At 47.6% G+C, this 14,168-nt stretch overlaps 3 protein-coding genes across 4 annotated transcripts; 2 read left to right on the top strand and 1 right to left on the bottom strand.

Moving 5' to 3' along the window:
- The first annotated feature begins 305 nt into the window (after nucleotides 1-305).
- On the top strand, nucleotides 306-6,473 carry stk17b (serine/threonine kinase 17b (apoptosis-inducing)). Its single transcript, XM_003962185.3, has 7 exons — nucleotides 306-816; nucleotides 2,321-2,533; nucleotides 3,090-3,228; nucleotides 3,480-3,606; nucleotides 3,776-3,824; nucleotides 3,925-4,104; nucleotides 4,183-6,473. The coding sequence occupies exons 1-7, from the start codon at nucleotides 695-697 to the stop codon at nucleotides 4,391-4,393; spliced, it is 1,041 nt and encodes a 346-aa protein (XP_003962234.1). The 5' UTR covers nucleotides 306-694; the 3' UTR covers nucleotides 4,394-6,473.
- Nucleotides 6,314-9,453, bottom strand: c1h2orf69 (chromosome 1 C2orf69 homolog). The gene is made up of 3 exons (XM_011612888.2): nucleotides 8,885-9,453; nucleotides 8,289-8,527; nucleotides 6,314-7,536 (listed from the first exon to the last, which is right to left on the bottom strand). The coding sequence occupies exons 1-3, from the start codon at nucleotides 9,170-9,172 to the stop codon at nucleotides 7,068-7,070; spliced, it is 996 nt and encodes a 331-aa protein (XP_011611190.1). The 5' UTR covers nucleotides 9,173-9,453; the 3' UTR covers nucleotides 6,314-7,067.
- A 425-nt stretch (nucleotides 9,454-9,878) lies between these two features.
- On the top strand, nucleotides 9,879-13,823 carry ftcdnl1 (formiminotransferase cyclodeaminase N-terminal like 1). 2 transcript variants are annotated; one of them, XM_003962187.3, is made up of 6 exons: nucleotides 9,879-10,004; nucleotides 10,685-10,803; nucleotides 11,186-11,281; nucleotides 11,586-11,741; nucleotides 12,031-12,219; nucleotides 12,296-13,823. In XM_003962187.3, the coding sequence occupies exons 2-6, from the start codon at nucleotides 10,689-10,691 to the stop codon at nucleotides 12,730-12,732; spliced, it is 993 nt and encodes a 330-aa protein (XP_003962236.2). In that variant the 5' UTR covers nucleotides 9,879-10,004; nucleotides 10,685-10,688; the 3' UTR covers nucleotides 12,733-13,823. The 2 variants fall into 2 exon arrangements, with proteins under 2 accessions (XP_003962236.2, XP_011611203.2); XM_011612901.2 differs by having other exon boundaries at nucleotides 9,905-10,087.
- Nucleotides 13,824-14,168: the final 345 nt, after the last annotated feature.

Genomic DNA, 14,168 nt, shown 5'->3' with positions numbered 1-14,168 from the left:
TTACATGTCAACAAAAAACAAGAAAAGATACATTTGGGGAAAAAACCTTTAGAAACAATAAACTCATCAGTGACAATGTTTAGATTTTAATCTAAACAAATAGGAGAAATAAAAGGGCAAAAAAAACCACACTTGACACTGAGGAGCTGTAGTCTTCCAAGATTAGCATAATTAGCATAATTGTGGATGCGATATATTAAACCAAATCTTAACATCTTTTACTTTGACAATCTTTCCATCATTAACAACTTCCGGTCCCGCCGGAAACGTTTTAAACAAAGCTTGATTCAAATGGAACGATCTGCGCACGCGCCGCGTAGTGACGTGTCGGGAAAGTGTCAAACCGATGGATGTAAAAAAATGAGCCGAAACTCCGCAAACTAACCAAAGTTTTCCAGGTGTCGAGCGCGAAGGTTCTTAGGTTGGTTAGTCCAACAAAGTTATGGGATGAGTTAGGGACGGTATAAAGTAAACGATAGGTGGTAGAACCAAGAAAATCTCTTTTAACTTTTGTACTGTCGACATTGAGTGTCGAGCTAACTCAGTTAGCTAACTTAGTTGGAGCTAACCGTAAACCATCCGGTCAGATTAACATGTAAGTTAAAGCAGGCGAGTTCTGTAAATGTTAGTTAGCGATCTAGGTTAGTTCCGCTGTCTTATTTACACGGTACCGAAGTCGGCAGCAGAAGGGAAGATGTCTCGGAGGCGGATGGACGGTCGCAGCGGTGCGTCTGCGGGGCTTCTGTGCGACATCCAGACCCCCATCAGCACAGAACCGATGGAGAGTGTCTACGAGCTGACCGGAGAGCTCGGACGGTGAGTTCCGGACCTGGGATCAGCTTCAGAGCTCTTCCTCCGGGTTCCGAGTGCGCTGATCAAATTCCCTGTTTTTGAAAGGAGCTTCAGACGTAAGCGAGGTTAAAGCTGAGGGACAGGTTTTCCTGCACAATCAGGCAGGGTAATAAGCTTAAAAATGACTTTTTGATTATAGCCCTTCGTCAATATTAAAGTTTGGAGGCTCAGATTTTAGTTTGGCAGCATCGTGTTCACGATATAGTATTTTAATTGATTGATTAGCATTGCAAAGCAAAGAAATGTGAATATAAATCGACCCTTTCCCATCACATTGACAGATACTGATAAAATATTTGGGATTATTCATTCGTTTCATTGAAGGCTCATATGTGGTCCCTCCACTAGGCAAATATACTTTCATCCTGATTTGTGGAGGATGATATTTAGGTGAATCTTGGCTTATAAACTCATTTACCAACGGTTAAAGGCAGGTCACGATTATGTTTGGCACAGAACAAGGAAATCTAACACCTGTTGTTCTTGTCTGGACTCTGAACCTCAGCCACAAACCTGACAGCAGCCACTAAACCAGACAACGATACATATATTCATGTGTTTGTTACTCCGGGTCGCCGTGGCAACTGCCGGTGGCTGGTAATCCTGTGTTGAGAACTCTCGAGGTGTGTTTGATTTTTGCGTGATGTGTCATGTTGCAGTTAGGGTGTGATTGTGAGGGCAAAACAGGAAGAAAAGCACCAGCACATGCAGAAGCCAGAAAGGAGAAGCGGCGTTCATGAAACGGGAAGACGAGACAAGCTTTCCTGTCATCGTTCGGTGGATGCAACACCTATGAAGTGGCTAACTTTGCATCAGGATGTGACACAAGTGCAACCATTGTGACACAAAAAGACTCTTTGTCAAAGTCATTTACATGTCCTGCTTGCTCATTCAGGCTGGTCGAATGTCTCGCTGTGGGTCGATAAACCTTTATTTTAAGGGATTTTCTTCACAAGAAAATGCCAAAATGTGCAGAAAGTCACTGATCTGGTGAATTCATGAACACAACAAAGACACGCACGCATACAGATCCTTATTGTTTCCATCCTTCTCTTCTTACATCCTTCTCCTCGGCCCGTAGACTCCACAGTCACAGTAGTTTTGGGACTTTCCTGGAGCAGTTCTCATTAGACCTTCAGGTGAACTGTTTCCATGAATTCAACACGAAAGTCTGATGTGAGTCGTCCTGCCAGTTCGAAAATGATTCAACACCTAAAATATTTAAATGGCACTAAAGTTTGGAAAGGAAGGGAAACTCCAGTGGGTGTATCTTTAGTATCTTTAATGTCAGGTCACTTTCTGAGCTCTGTGCTTTTGAGAGGATTTCAAACTGTGACACACACCTTAATCACACACACCTTAATCACACACACCTTAATCCAGCAGCAGATCGTGTCCTCCCCACTTCCTCTACTTTGTTCGTGTTCTGATAAGAAATGACCCTAACGGCGTGATTGTGGCTCGCCAGGGGGAAGTTTGCGGTGGTGAAGCGCTGCGTGGACAAGGCCACGGGGAAGGTCTTCGCTGCTAAGTTCATCCGGAAGCGGCGTCGAGGTCGAGACTGCCGGGCCGAGGTCACCCACGAGATGGCGGTCCTGGAGATGTCCCGGAGCAACGCCAGGGTCGTGAACCTCGTCGCCGCGTACGAGACGGATCACGACATCATCTTGGTGCTGGAATAGTGAGTTCACAACCTGCAACACGGCGTCGCTGTCGGGGAAAACGACAGCGACGCCGTCGGTGTTCACCGGGCGTACAGAGCTGCTATCTTCACGTACGATCCTCAATCTCCCCGACAGGTTTATCAGGACCGGTTTCATTGGCTCCCGTACAGTTTGTGCCAAAGATACTTGAACAGTTTCATCACCTCATTTGTTTCGTTACATTCTGAGCAGTACAAAGAGGATGAGGAACTTTTGTTGATCCGAGACACAATAGAATTGAAAGTGTGCGCTGGTACTTCGGGCTTTAGAGCAGCCTGGACTCGCACCGATACAGGAAGCAGGAAGCTGGTGTGAGGTTTCTGGCTGGTAAGTTTATCCAGATCCCCTCTGGCAAGAAACTTGTGTTCAAACCAGCAGAAATCCGCCAGCCCATCATGTATCTCTGTGTGAACGTGAGCTTTCAGGCTGCCTTTCATGGAACCTGCTGGTTCTGCTCCCCCGGGACACTTTATTGGACGCTCATCCTATGGGTCTGGGGTTGAATTGTGTATTGACTGTGTCTTCTTTACCCAGCGCGGCAGGTGGGGAGATATTTGACCACTGTGTGTCTGACGAGCTGCTGCCAGAGACTCAGATCACCCGTCTGATCCGACAGACACTGGAGGGCGTCCACCAGCTCCACCAGAACAACCTGGTGCACTTGGACCTGAAGGTTTGTGCACGCAGAACCGTCCCGTCCCTCATTACAGCAAATAACCCCTGAATCCAGGGTCCCCACGTGTTATTCAGGGGTCCTTATGAAGCATCATTTTAAAAAGAAAGAGTCGTCCTGGAATTTCATTAAAAACAATCGGTTCTTTTCATCAGTCAGCACCAAAGACGGAGACAGAACCCACAAACGTTCTGTCCCACAGCGGCACCGTCGGCATAATGGCTGTGTGTTTCTCTCTGTTCCTCCCTCAGCCACAGAACATCCTCCTCACCAGCCTTTCACCTCTCGGGGACATTAAGATCGTGGACTTCGGCCTGGCCCGCAAGCTGGGCAGCGTCGGCGAGCTCAGGGAGATTCTCGGCACCCCAGAATACGTGGGTGAGTAGCGAAGGAGCCACTCGCAGGTAGCAACTCCCCCACGCAGACACGGAGGAGCGTCTACCTGCACCTTTGGGAGTAATTACTGAGCTTCCTGCGGAGGGGGAAAGGTTACGAACCCGGAAATACCTCATTTAGCGGCGTAAAACTGTGATTTGTCCTCTTTCAGCCCCAGAGATCCTGAATTACGAGCCCATCACCACAGCAACCGACCTGTGGTGAGTCCATCCCGATCAAAGCCGACGCCGTTTTGAACAGCAGTTCAGGCCCCCCCCCCGAGTTGGAGGTGCTGAAGGTGCTTCCTGTTTGTCCCCTCAGGAGCGTGGGGGTTATCGCCTACATGCTGGTGACGGGAGAGTCTCCCTTTGCTGGGGATGACAAGCAGGAGACCTTCCTGAACGTGTCCCAGGTCAGCGTGGACTACAGCCGCGACGCCTTCTCCAGGGTGTCCGAGCTCGCCGTCGACTTCATCCGCAAGCTGCTGGTCAAAGCGCCAGAGTGAGTAAAGACTCGCCGTCCGATCTTTTAGTCTGAATGATGCATGTGGCTGAACCTTTCGTCCTGGTCCACGTCCAGGGACCGGCCCAGCGCCGCCGAGTGCTTGAGTCACCCCTGGCTGTGGCAGCTCTGCCTGAGTCCGGACTCTGTTGCCATCATCAGGGAGAGGATCTCCGGTTCCAAGTGGGGCGCCCCGTCTGAAGACCCCGAGGACAAGGAGAACTTCCTGGAGTCCCCCCACGTAAAACGGTTTCGCTTCGAAGAGACGGCGCCTGCCGAATTCTGCTGAAGAGGAGCGACGAAGGGCGGAGGCAGCGGCGCCGCGTCGCTCCTCTGAGCTTTTAAATCGTTTTAAACCTTCAGAAAACCCGTCAGCGCTCAAGTGTTAACCTCCCTTACACCGACCACTCGTGCCAAAGATAACCAGCTAAACATCCCAGAGCTGTCTCGTTAACGCTGACGTGTTTGACGGCGTTTCCCAGCTAAACTGTTGTTCAAAGACGGAGAAGCTGGCGCGGCGCTGGTCTCCGTATTAACTCAAGAGCCGCCTCTTTTCTGCTCGTTACTGTCGTTAGTAGACGTGCGTAACTCGACACAGGCTCCCGTCAGCGGTGAGGTTTGTACTTAGTTAGCATGTCGTAGAGATTTAGACAGCTGGAGCGTTCCAGATGTTTCCTGTATTGTTCTGCTGATCAAACCTGCTGCTGTCTGACCTCCCACTACCAGCAGCTGCATTCCTACAGACAGTTTTTATTCTCCGTGATGGGACGCATGTTTAGATTTAGCTCAGGGTTTTAGCTGGAATGATTTTTATGATCAATATTTCTCGTCCACGTGTGGCGCTGGAAAGGCTTAAACGGAGCTGCTAATTTACCCCCCCGGGCCAAAACGTTACAGCAGGAGTTCATCCCCAAAGGAAAAAGCTTCCCTCTTCCCTGCGTTGCTGTATCGAACAAACGTTTCAGTACCTGAGACATTGAACCAACGCTGTAGTCGCTCATATTTTCCCTCTTGTGCATATTAAATGAGAATTTTCCCCACGAATCCTCTCGCAGAGGAAGAGAATGAAGCTGGTTTTGGTCTGAACTGCTGCTGGGAGTCACGCTACACCCACACTTACTCACCGGGGTGTAACCTTCCCCTCTGAGGAGGAACGCTTGTCTTTGAGCACTTAAACACAACACTCGTGTTCCGCCAAAGTCACTCAGCACAATTATCTCAAGTGATCTCTTCCTGTCGTTATCTCAGGGCCTGCTGCTCTCTGCTCACTGTCTTATATTATTCTTGTATGCCTATTTACTATTTATGTGCTGATTTATACATTTTAATGTAAATAATGTGCTGGTGTCTTAATAAGGAGGTGTTGAGGGTATTCTGGAGACGGTTTGAGGTGTTGGAAATGTTGGCCAGATGGAAGTGCAGATGAGTTTTAAGGTGGGACTGGGAAGTAATGTTGAGGAGTCGGGTTTCTTTTGGGAGGATTAATGGGAATGCTGAAGGTTTAGTTTGTGGGTTTTGGACTCTTCCTTTAAGTGTCGGCTTTGAGTGCCAAGAGAGTTAGGTGGAATTTCTCTGTAGTCTTGTTTTTTAGAAAGACGCGTTTGTCTCGTGCTGTTTAACGTCAAACACGAGGTGCTGCGTTGCTCAACCGACCTGCACGAGAACACGTCACCTCTCAAGTCCAGATTTATCTGCTTCCATGCAGACATTCCTCTTTCTATCCAGAGGTGCCAAACCGTGCACGTTGTTGTGTGTGTGTGTGTGTGTGTGTAGCTGTGCTGTCATCCTGGAAACTGGAAAGCCTTCCCAGATCTTCTCGGAGGCAGATGCCTGCTGCTGCTGCCTCTGTGTTTAAGCTAAGTGAGCCTGAGTGTGTGTTACTCGGCTGTTCTCGGTACCTCTCCGGCCAGCTGACTGGGCCTGTGATGCTCAGACGATGCCGCTCCGTTCCTTGAGCAGCATTGTTTGGCAGCGTGGCGAGATCGGGCGACGTCACCGGGCTGAGGGCGCCAGGCGGAGCCTGTTTGTGACCGTCGTCGGCTCGTCTCCAGCACCGCTAACGCGTTAGCCTGGCTGTTGTTCTCTCTACAGCTGTGTGTGTGTGAATGAAAGTGTTGTACTCCAGGGGGAAAACGTCACAACATTCCCGTTTGTCTTTTGATACTGAAGGATTCTGTAGGTTGGAGTCAGAGCAGCCACCAGCACAATGTCCAGGAGATGTATGTTTATTTTGCATTTTATACATATATATATTTTAATGTACGGGCATTTGAAATGACTAAAAGAGATAATTGAGTTGTGATCATCTGCAGGCTAATATTTATGCATCACAAAGCAAACTGGAGAAGCTGATTAAAGGTTGTAGACAATAACGGCTCGTGTGGTTTTTGAGCCGCTTCACAACAGTCACAGAAGCTTTAATGTCACCACACAAGGCCCGAACACGTAAATGTAAACGTCCTGGAATGATCCGAGTTACATTCAGCAGTAACACAGTGCAAAGATGCTCATTAGGCTCAGAACCAAAGGCCCAGCGAGAGGAAAACATCATTTTGGATGAAAAAATAGTCGGTTTGGGGTCTGATTCAGAAAGAACTTGCTACCAGTCTAGTATGTCTTAAAAAATAATCTTAAACGTTATTTAGTGTGTTTTAAAATACATGTTAAACCTTTTTCACGCTAAATGAAAATATTGCCCCTTGAACTAGAAAATCTCTTAAACTCCTCCGGACACGAGAGAGTTGACCGAGGAGCAATTAGTGGAACCATCGTCTGCGCTGACACCACACCAAAGGAATGAAAGCAGCTACTTAATCTTAATTAATCACACGGAATCAAACATTCATGTGTCTAAAAATGCTCAACACGAGTGCAAAGAGAGAGGGAGAATGGAATAACCTGCTTCAGCCAAAGCTGTAATCATTTAAAACCCATCACATGTTAACGTCACACGAAGCAGCAACTCAGAATTCCTGGATGACCCTGAAGTGGTTCTCGATGGAGGCGGGCTCATCCTCAAAGTGCAGCTTCTTACTCGGACACGCCCCCAACTCCTCCAGCGTCTTGATGAAACACCCGTACTCGCGGCCCACCCAGGCCCGCATCGGGTCGCGCACCTCGTAGGGGGTGACGTGCGCGTGGATCGACACACCGCTGGATGCCAGCTCCTTCAGCACCTGTCTGTCCGTCACCCAGGTGTCGCTTCCTCCCGGGTGGCCGCCGTCCAGCCAGAACATGTCTGAAATGCACTTGACAAATTCCGCCATCTGCGGGTCGGCGCGGGCGCCGGACAATTCGTACACCATCTGGTTCAGGACCACGCAGCCTTTGCTGAAGCCCACCAGCGTCAGCGAAACCCCGCTGTCGGCGCCCGCCTGGAGCTGGAGCGGGTTGGGCAGGTGGGCTCGCTGCATGCCGTGGCTCAGCAGGGCCCTGCAGACACAAACACCCGCACGGTCACAGACGGACAACAGACGCCCCAAAACTGAGAAGAAAGTTGTTCTTATTGCCACGGGGTGCCTGCGAACACTGGGGCATCGCTGAGGAGTGACCTTCGCCACTAGAGGGCGACCGAGCGCGACTGGCCTCTTTAATTCACTTGAATTAAAGTGTTTTAAATGATTAATTAAAGCAGACAATCACACTATAATTTAACAGTAAAAACATCCTCTTGTCCTCCATCTTTATCAGAAAATATGATTTATATTTACACCCCTAAATCACAAAGTAGCAGCCACCTAAATACTGATAAATGGCTTATTTTACTCTTCTTTATTTTACCTACCAATTCTGATTTATATTGTCTCAAAACTCCTGAAAGTGATGTTAACAAATGTCTGCTGTCATTTTAGCATGAGTTAAAATTCCCAAAATATGCTGCCGTTTATCTGAGGTTTTTTTCCTGACTTGCCAAGAATCGTCAGGGCAAAAAATACAATAAATAAAATATTCAATGTTGATGTCCTGTCGCCATAGAAACCTCGAACAATGCCCCAAAAATGATGCCTTCATGCGTCTGAAGCTCGTTCCTGCCTCCATGTGGTCGAACATCGGTTCGACAGGCAGAACTTCAACATTTTACACTGATGGACAAATGAGAACGTTGTGATGGGAGGTGGTGACGTCACCGTGCTGAAAGTCTGTCGAAGGTTAACGAAGCGCCTGACATGGCGGCCAATAAATACCTGAGGTGGTGGAACGCTCCAAAGTCACGGGAGTAGAAGGAGTGCGCCGGCGCTCCGAACATGTTGCTGTCCACAAAGTTGTGGTAGCAGCTGAACTTGTTGAGATACAGGGTGGAGGCTCTGACCACCCAGATGTGTTGGTCGGGGAAGCGGTGGCCCAGCGTGACGGCCACCTGCTCCAGACTCCAGCGGAGCCACTGGGCCGCATCGGGCTGCAGGGCCATCTCATCCTGGAAGTTCTGCATGAAGAAAGAACCCATCAGGAGTGTCATCAGCACGCTATCATTTTAACATTTCCACATCAAAACAAAGATGGAGTGAGAAGCTTCATTAACGGGCGGAAAAACAGTTATTTAAGCTTCACGTTATTTTTCCCCATGACTGATTAAAAACAGGGAAAACAAACAAGATGCCACATAAATACATAATCTGATATCTTAATGTCAGCATTCCTTTCACCGGGATGGCTGATAATGAAAAATATTCTCAGGTTTGTATGTTGTTTATGATCAGAACACTTCACTTAATGCTGCAAGTGTATTTTGACCTGCAAAGCGTTGGAACAAATGTTTTCTTTATTCACTCCTGACACCAACCTGGATATCCCCGTGGAAAAACACCACATGTCTGTTGCTGCTCTCCTCCTTTGCTTCTGGATCCCTGTGGCCGCCCGGATCAGGCCGGAGCAGCAGCAGGTCGTTCACTCGCCTCGGGTCGCTGCCTGGAACCGACAGCAGCTTCTGCAGCCTCAGCCCCGCAGTCCCGCTGTGCGCATCAAAGCCCGGGGACTCACGCAGCCCCGGAGCTTTAGCGGATGCTGTCGCTGCTACAGAGGTCATGGTTGTAAGAATGAAGCGCACCGAAACCGAAGGGACAACTAACATGAACTGTACAGCGATTTGACGTTTTCCCCCTTTCTTCACATCGCTGCTGCCAGCTAGGTGACGTTAGCATTCGCTGCTTGTAGCTAACATCAAACATTTAAACACTACTACATTAAAAGCACCGCATTGGTCGCCTGTCATATTGGTTCAGGTTGAAATGAAAAATAATATATTTTTTAAATCTTGTATTCACTTATTTTGTACATTTGTGGGGGCGTTTTCTGTCCATAAAGAGGCGCTGTTTGGTAAAGACACACTGCGACACTCGCTGCTAACATAAATACGGAAGCGGAAGTGATCACGTGCTACACCAAAGACAAATGAGTGGGGGTGAAGGCGAGATGAACACCTTTCTTACTTCCGGTTTTGGATAATGGCGTAGAAGTACCTTAAGTAGTTCTAAGCTCCAGAACAGAAAAATGAAAATGTATATTCATAAACTGTAATATCTATATTACTTTATTATATACGGGCAATCAAATTATACTGGCAATCATTATGTTTCTGAAATCTTTTCATGTGTATGGTCAAAACAGTTTAAAAAAATGAATTCCTTTACACCAATTTAATTTTCCCTCTTGGATGCATACATTACATTAACAAATGTATATAAGAAATTCACAATATGAATACGTAGTTTGGCACAGTTGTAGGCAGATGTATATTCCCAAATCATATTTAAGGTAATACAAACCCACTTTAACATAGAGGTGAACTATCTTGTACCGGTGGCGCGTCTCTAACGACGTTTATCTGTAGTGTCCGCACGTCTAAACTTTCTCCGCAGTTGCGCAAACTTTGTGCTCAGCTGCTGACAACGCTGAGAAAATAGGTAAACTATGGTAAACTATGCATTTGAGCTGCGGTTCAACTGCATCCAGTGAACGGTCTCTCGATGTAACTAACGCAGCTACCGTAAGACACATGTTATGGACACTAAATGATTATTGTCACGTGTGTAACTTGCATGCCACAGTGAAATGAATGAACTTGGACTTTGAACATGGTTGGTAAACATGTAGACCCTTAGCACTGATACATTAGGAGCTGTCAGTATAACTTTTACAATAGACCTACAGTAAAATGCGTGGAAACCAATGTCAGATTTCCAAATACAGCCTGTTCGATTTTTCTCTGCAGAGTGCCTTCTTATTCTAATTCATTTAGAGTTTTATCAGTTTCTCCGATTAATCACTGCATTTAAATGCTATTTAAGCTTTACTCCAACAGTGAATTAAAATTCACCATTCATCAGCAAAGGATTAATAAAAAGAGTTAAGGAACAGTTTGCTGTAGCACAATTAACTACATTAAATTAATACGGCTAAATCATTTTACTTCAGAATAAAGAAATATAGACTTCAGTTTCAAATATTTCTGAGTATTAGATGTTTGGTAACATTACCAGAACAGTGAAGTCTGATCCATTCCAGCTGAGCAGCAATGTAGCAAGAATATTTTGATGATTAGATTTCTGGAGTTCATCTTGTGACATAATTAACTTGGTTTCAGAATCATGGCTTCCAGTTCTTTGGGTAGAAGACTGGTGGCTTGTCTTCTCAATGTTTCTGAAGCTCGCAAGAAAGATCTGGTGGAGACTGTGGCCAAGGCAGCCGTGTACGACACCAACGGCAAGTCGGATTCTGTGTCCAGTAGAACAGGCTGGAAATATTAGCAAGTCTCTGCTAACATAACACAATAGTCTAACAAAATAATGCAACATTAGCTGTTTCTATCCTTTTGACTGAAATTTGTGTTGCCTGAAAATGTGGATTCCCTCTGTGGAAAACAGATATTAAAGAAAAGAAAATATTAGATTTGTTATTTGTTTGTACATATTAAATATGTATTAATTTTATTCAAATAAATCAAATCTCATTGATCTCTCTTAAACTCCTTTCAGAGCATTTTCTTTTCCACATTTATTCCCGTTTATTTAACAGGAGTATTCTTGTGTGTGTCCTTGATGAAGCTCCTACACCTTTGACTCTCCTTTCCCGACTCTTTTGTCAGGAGTTCGGCGTGATGGAACCACCGTGCTGAACATTTTTAATGACCGTGACTACAACCGCTCCGTCATCACCATCGTGGCCAGCGTGGACTCCATCCGTGAGTGCAGAACTTCCATACTGCTCATTTATCCTCCGTTTCTCCCGAATCCCTGCTGCCTCTGCAGGGATTCAGCCCCCGTCCTGCTTCTGTAAATCCCCCCGAGAGGGAAAAAAAATCCCTTAATAAGCTTTGTCACGGATTTGAACGCACAAAAATATGAGGCTGAACATTTTCTGCTGAAAATCCCAGTGAAGTTTGAATCTTCTGACAACGCAGACGGAGACGTTGCTGTTTAGAGTTTTTATGTTCTGCACTGTGTGACAACGACTAAATAAACGGTGGTAATCCCGTGGCGTTCCAGGGGAGGCCGTCCTGTCTGCGTGCGTGAAAGCCTGCGGACTGATCGACATGCGAGCTCACTCGGGGATCCACCCATGCATGGGCGCCGTCGACCTCGTACCAATTTACCCCTTGGGGGAGGAGGTGGGGGTGGAGGAGTGTGCGAAGGAGGCTCGAGGTGAGAAGGGAAGTGTGGGCTGAAGGACTTCTTCACCTTCCTGTGCTGTTGATTAGTTTCACAGTTTACTGAGCAGCCGTCTGTCTCCGTGACAACGAGCAGACCTGGCGTGTGGCGTCTCATCTGCATGCGGTGATTGCGCAATATAATAATTAGCACGTTAGCACTAACAAGAACGGTCTTCACAGATGGGTTTCGGGTCCACGTGGACGCCGACACCCCAGCTCTGGTTTGTCTCACTCTCTGTGCTGTGCGTGTTATAACACCTGCGATCTCGCCTCGCCCTCAGCGTTAGCTCAGGCTCTCACCGAGCGCGTCCAGGGCGCCAGCGCCTTCCTGTTTGGTTGGGCGGATTATCCCCTCCAGCGGGGGCTGGCGCAGAGGAGGAAGGAGATGGGCTGGTTCCAGAAGTCGCTGGACCTGCAGACTGTCAGACCAGATGTGGGGCCGGAGCCGCGGAGGAGATTCGGTGTCACGGGTGCGTCCGAGTTTCAGATGATCGCACGTGAGCAAAGTTCAGGATGTTGAAAGTGTGACTGGCTGATGTGCCGCAGGTGTCGGGTCCAGTCCATACGTCATGAACTGCAACGTCACCATCGACACGCGGGACATCGCCATGGGACGCAGCATTGCCACGGCCATTAGGGAATCCACCCCGGGAGGCCTGCCGGGGGTGCAGGTGTTGGCTTTGCCACACGAGGGCGCTGTGGAAATTGCCTGTAACGTGGAAAGCGTGACAGGCGGCTCGCCGAGTCACGCGGACTCGGGCGAACCGTGGCCGTCCTTCAGCATAGACGGACAAACGTACTGGCACGTTCCGGCCTCCCTCATCACGGCGAGGGTCACGGAGCTGGCCGGGAGGCACGGAGTGCGCACGAAAGGAACGGCGCTGGTGGGGTTCACCCCCCAAGAATGCAGGGGCTTGGCAGAGCTTGCGCTGACACAGGGGATAGCAGAGTTCTGGAAAGAGCTGCACAAGATCCGCATGTGAAAAATAAACTTGTATAAACCCATCCGTCATCCATCCATCCATCCATCCTTCCATCCATCATCCTCAGCAGGGCTGAGGGGGCTGAAGCCTTCTCCAGCCGCCCTCAGGCGAGAGTCACCAGCTCCTTCTGACGCTGTCAGATAGAAACGAGCGACTATTAAAATTAAAAATACAATTTTCGCTGTGTTTTGATCAGCACTTTGATCAGCTGCTGAAGAAGTTTACAATACTAACAGTTGGAATAAATATTTTGCAGTTTACCGTTAGCATGCCGAGAACCCCTCGTTGGTTAATGGGCCATAAAAACGGTTTGGATGTAGGTCAGCACAGACTTTCAGGACATCGCCGCGGGACACAGCATCCCCATCAGGGGGGTCAACGCCAGGAGGCCTGACTGCGCTGCAGATGCTGGCTTCGCCACATGGGGGCGCTGCCAACCCTCCTGGTTAGAGATTCATCTGAGTCTGATGTCGCAATCGGCCACAAGGGGGTGTTTTCTTTAAGAAAAATGTAATCCTATAGTCTATATTATGTACACACTGATGTTTTGCAGGGAGTTGGACTTGCTGTAGTCTTTTTACAGGTGATTGTATTCAAATTTTATTTCATGAGTTTATGCTGTAATGTAGAAAAATGGAAAATGAGGTCTGTATTTCCTGTCTGAAGCAAACTGGACACTCGTGTTTACTGAGAGGTTTCTGCTAATGAGCCTTTTCCCATCATTTCCCACCGTCAGTCCCAACATGAGTACGTGTGTGTGAGTGTGTGTGAGGGAGAGAGAGCAGCTATTTTTGGTCCACATCACAGACTGCATCTTCTAGAAACAGCCAGTGCTTTTGCAGCATTTACCAAACAAATCTACGCTGCTAATTCAGTTACTCTCTTGACGATTTCAACCAATTCTCAAGGTCTTGACGCAGAGGATTAAGTGCTTAATAATGTAATAAAGACAAATTTGGCCAGAGGACAGGTCAGGAATTAACTGGGGCGAGATGATTCCACTCATTTCTTACATAAGATCAGTATATTGTGTTGAATAGCAGCACATTCATGGTATGGATCCGAGGCACTGCACCAAGATCACTTCGGCTGTTTGTCATTAAAGACGGAAATAATTCCCACAAATAAATCTAATCTGCTGCGTCTCGCCTAAAAATGAGCCAATAAAATCAGCGGCACCTAAACGTGGGGAAGGGAGAGAAAGTCAAATCTGACTTTGGATTCTTGGGAGCTCAAACATGCGCGTGCGAAGGTTTCGAGGGCGAACGTTGTGGTTTTTCTGGCTACATCCACTCGCTTCATCATATTGTGTCATTTTTCCTGCTCTTGTGCGAACACAGAAGGTTCCCTCTGAGGTCATTCTCCACCATTTTCTGCACGCTTCCTTGGATTTAAAATCTCATTGCGTCACGCTCACCTCTTTGTATATCATCCAG

This window comes from Takifugu rubripes, chromosome 1, assembly GCF_901000725.2.
Source record: "Takifugu rubripes chromosome 1, fTakRub1.2, whole genome shotgun sequence".
Classification (NCBI taxonomy): domain Eukaryota; kingdom Metazoa; phylum Chordata; class Actinopteri; order Tetraodontiformes; family Tetraodontidae; genus Takifugu; species Takifugu rubripes.
The sequence above is the reverse complement of the archived record's forward strand: the minus strand, read 5'-3'. Positions and strand labels throughout refer to the sequence as shown.

Coding starts and splice junctions, on each gene's coding strand:
- stk17b (XM_003962185.3), top strand. CDS start 695: ATGTCTCGGAGGCGGATGGACGGTCGCAGCGGTGCGTCTGCGGGGCTT. Junction 3,229..3,479: donor TGGTGCACTTGGACCTGAAG/GTTTGTGCACGC, acceptor TTCCTCCCTCAG/CCACAGAACATCCTCCTCAC. Junction 3,825..3,924: donor ACCACAGCAACCGACCTGTG/GTGAGTCCATCC, acceptor TTGTCCCCTCAG/GAGCGTGGGGGTTATCGCCT.
- ftcdnl1 (XM_003962187.3), top strand. CDS start 10,689: ATGGCTTCCAGTTCTTTGGGTAGAAGACTGGTGGCTTGTCTTCTCAAT. Junction 10,804..11,185: donor AGCCGTGTACGACACCAACG/GCAAGTCGGATT, acceptor CTCTTTTGTCAG/GAGTTCGGCGTGATGGAACC. Junction 11,742..12,030: donor GTGTGCGAAGGAGGCTCGAG/GTGAGAAGGGAA, acceptor CCTCGCCCTCAG/CGTTAGCTCAGGCTCTCACC.
- c1h2orf69 (XM_011612888.2), bottom strand. CDS start 9,172: ATGTTAGTTGTCCCTTCGGTTTCGGTGCGCTTCATTCTTACAACCATG. Junction 8,528..8,884: donor TTTTCCACGGGGATATCCAG/GTTGGTGTCAGG, acceptor TTCTTCATGCAG/AACTTCCAGGATGAGATGGC. Junction 7,537..8,288: donor GGAGCGTTCCACCACCTCAG/GTATTTATTGGC, acceptor TTGTGTCTGCAG/GGCCCTGCTGAGCCACGGCA.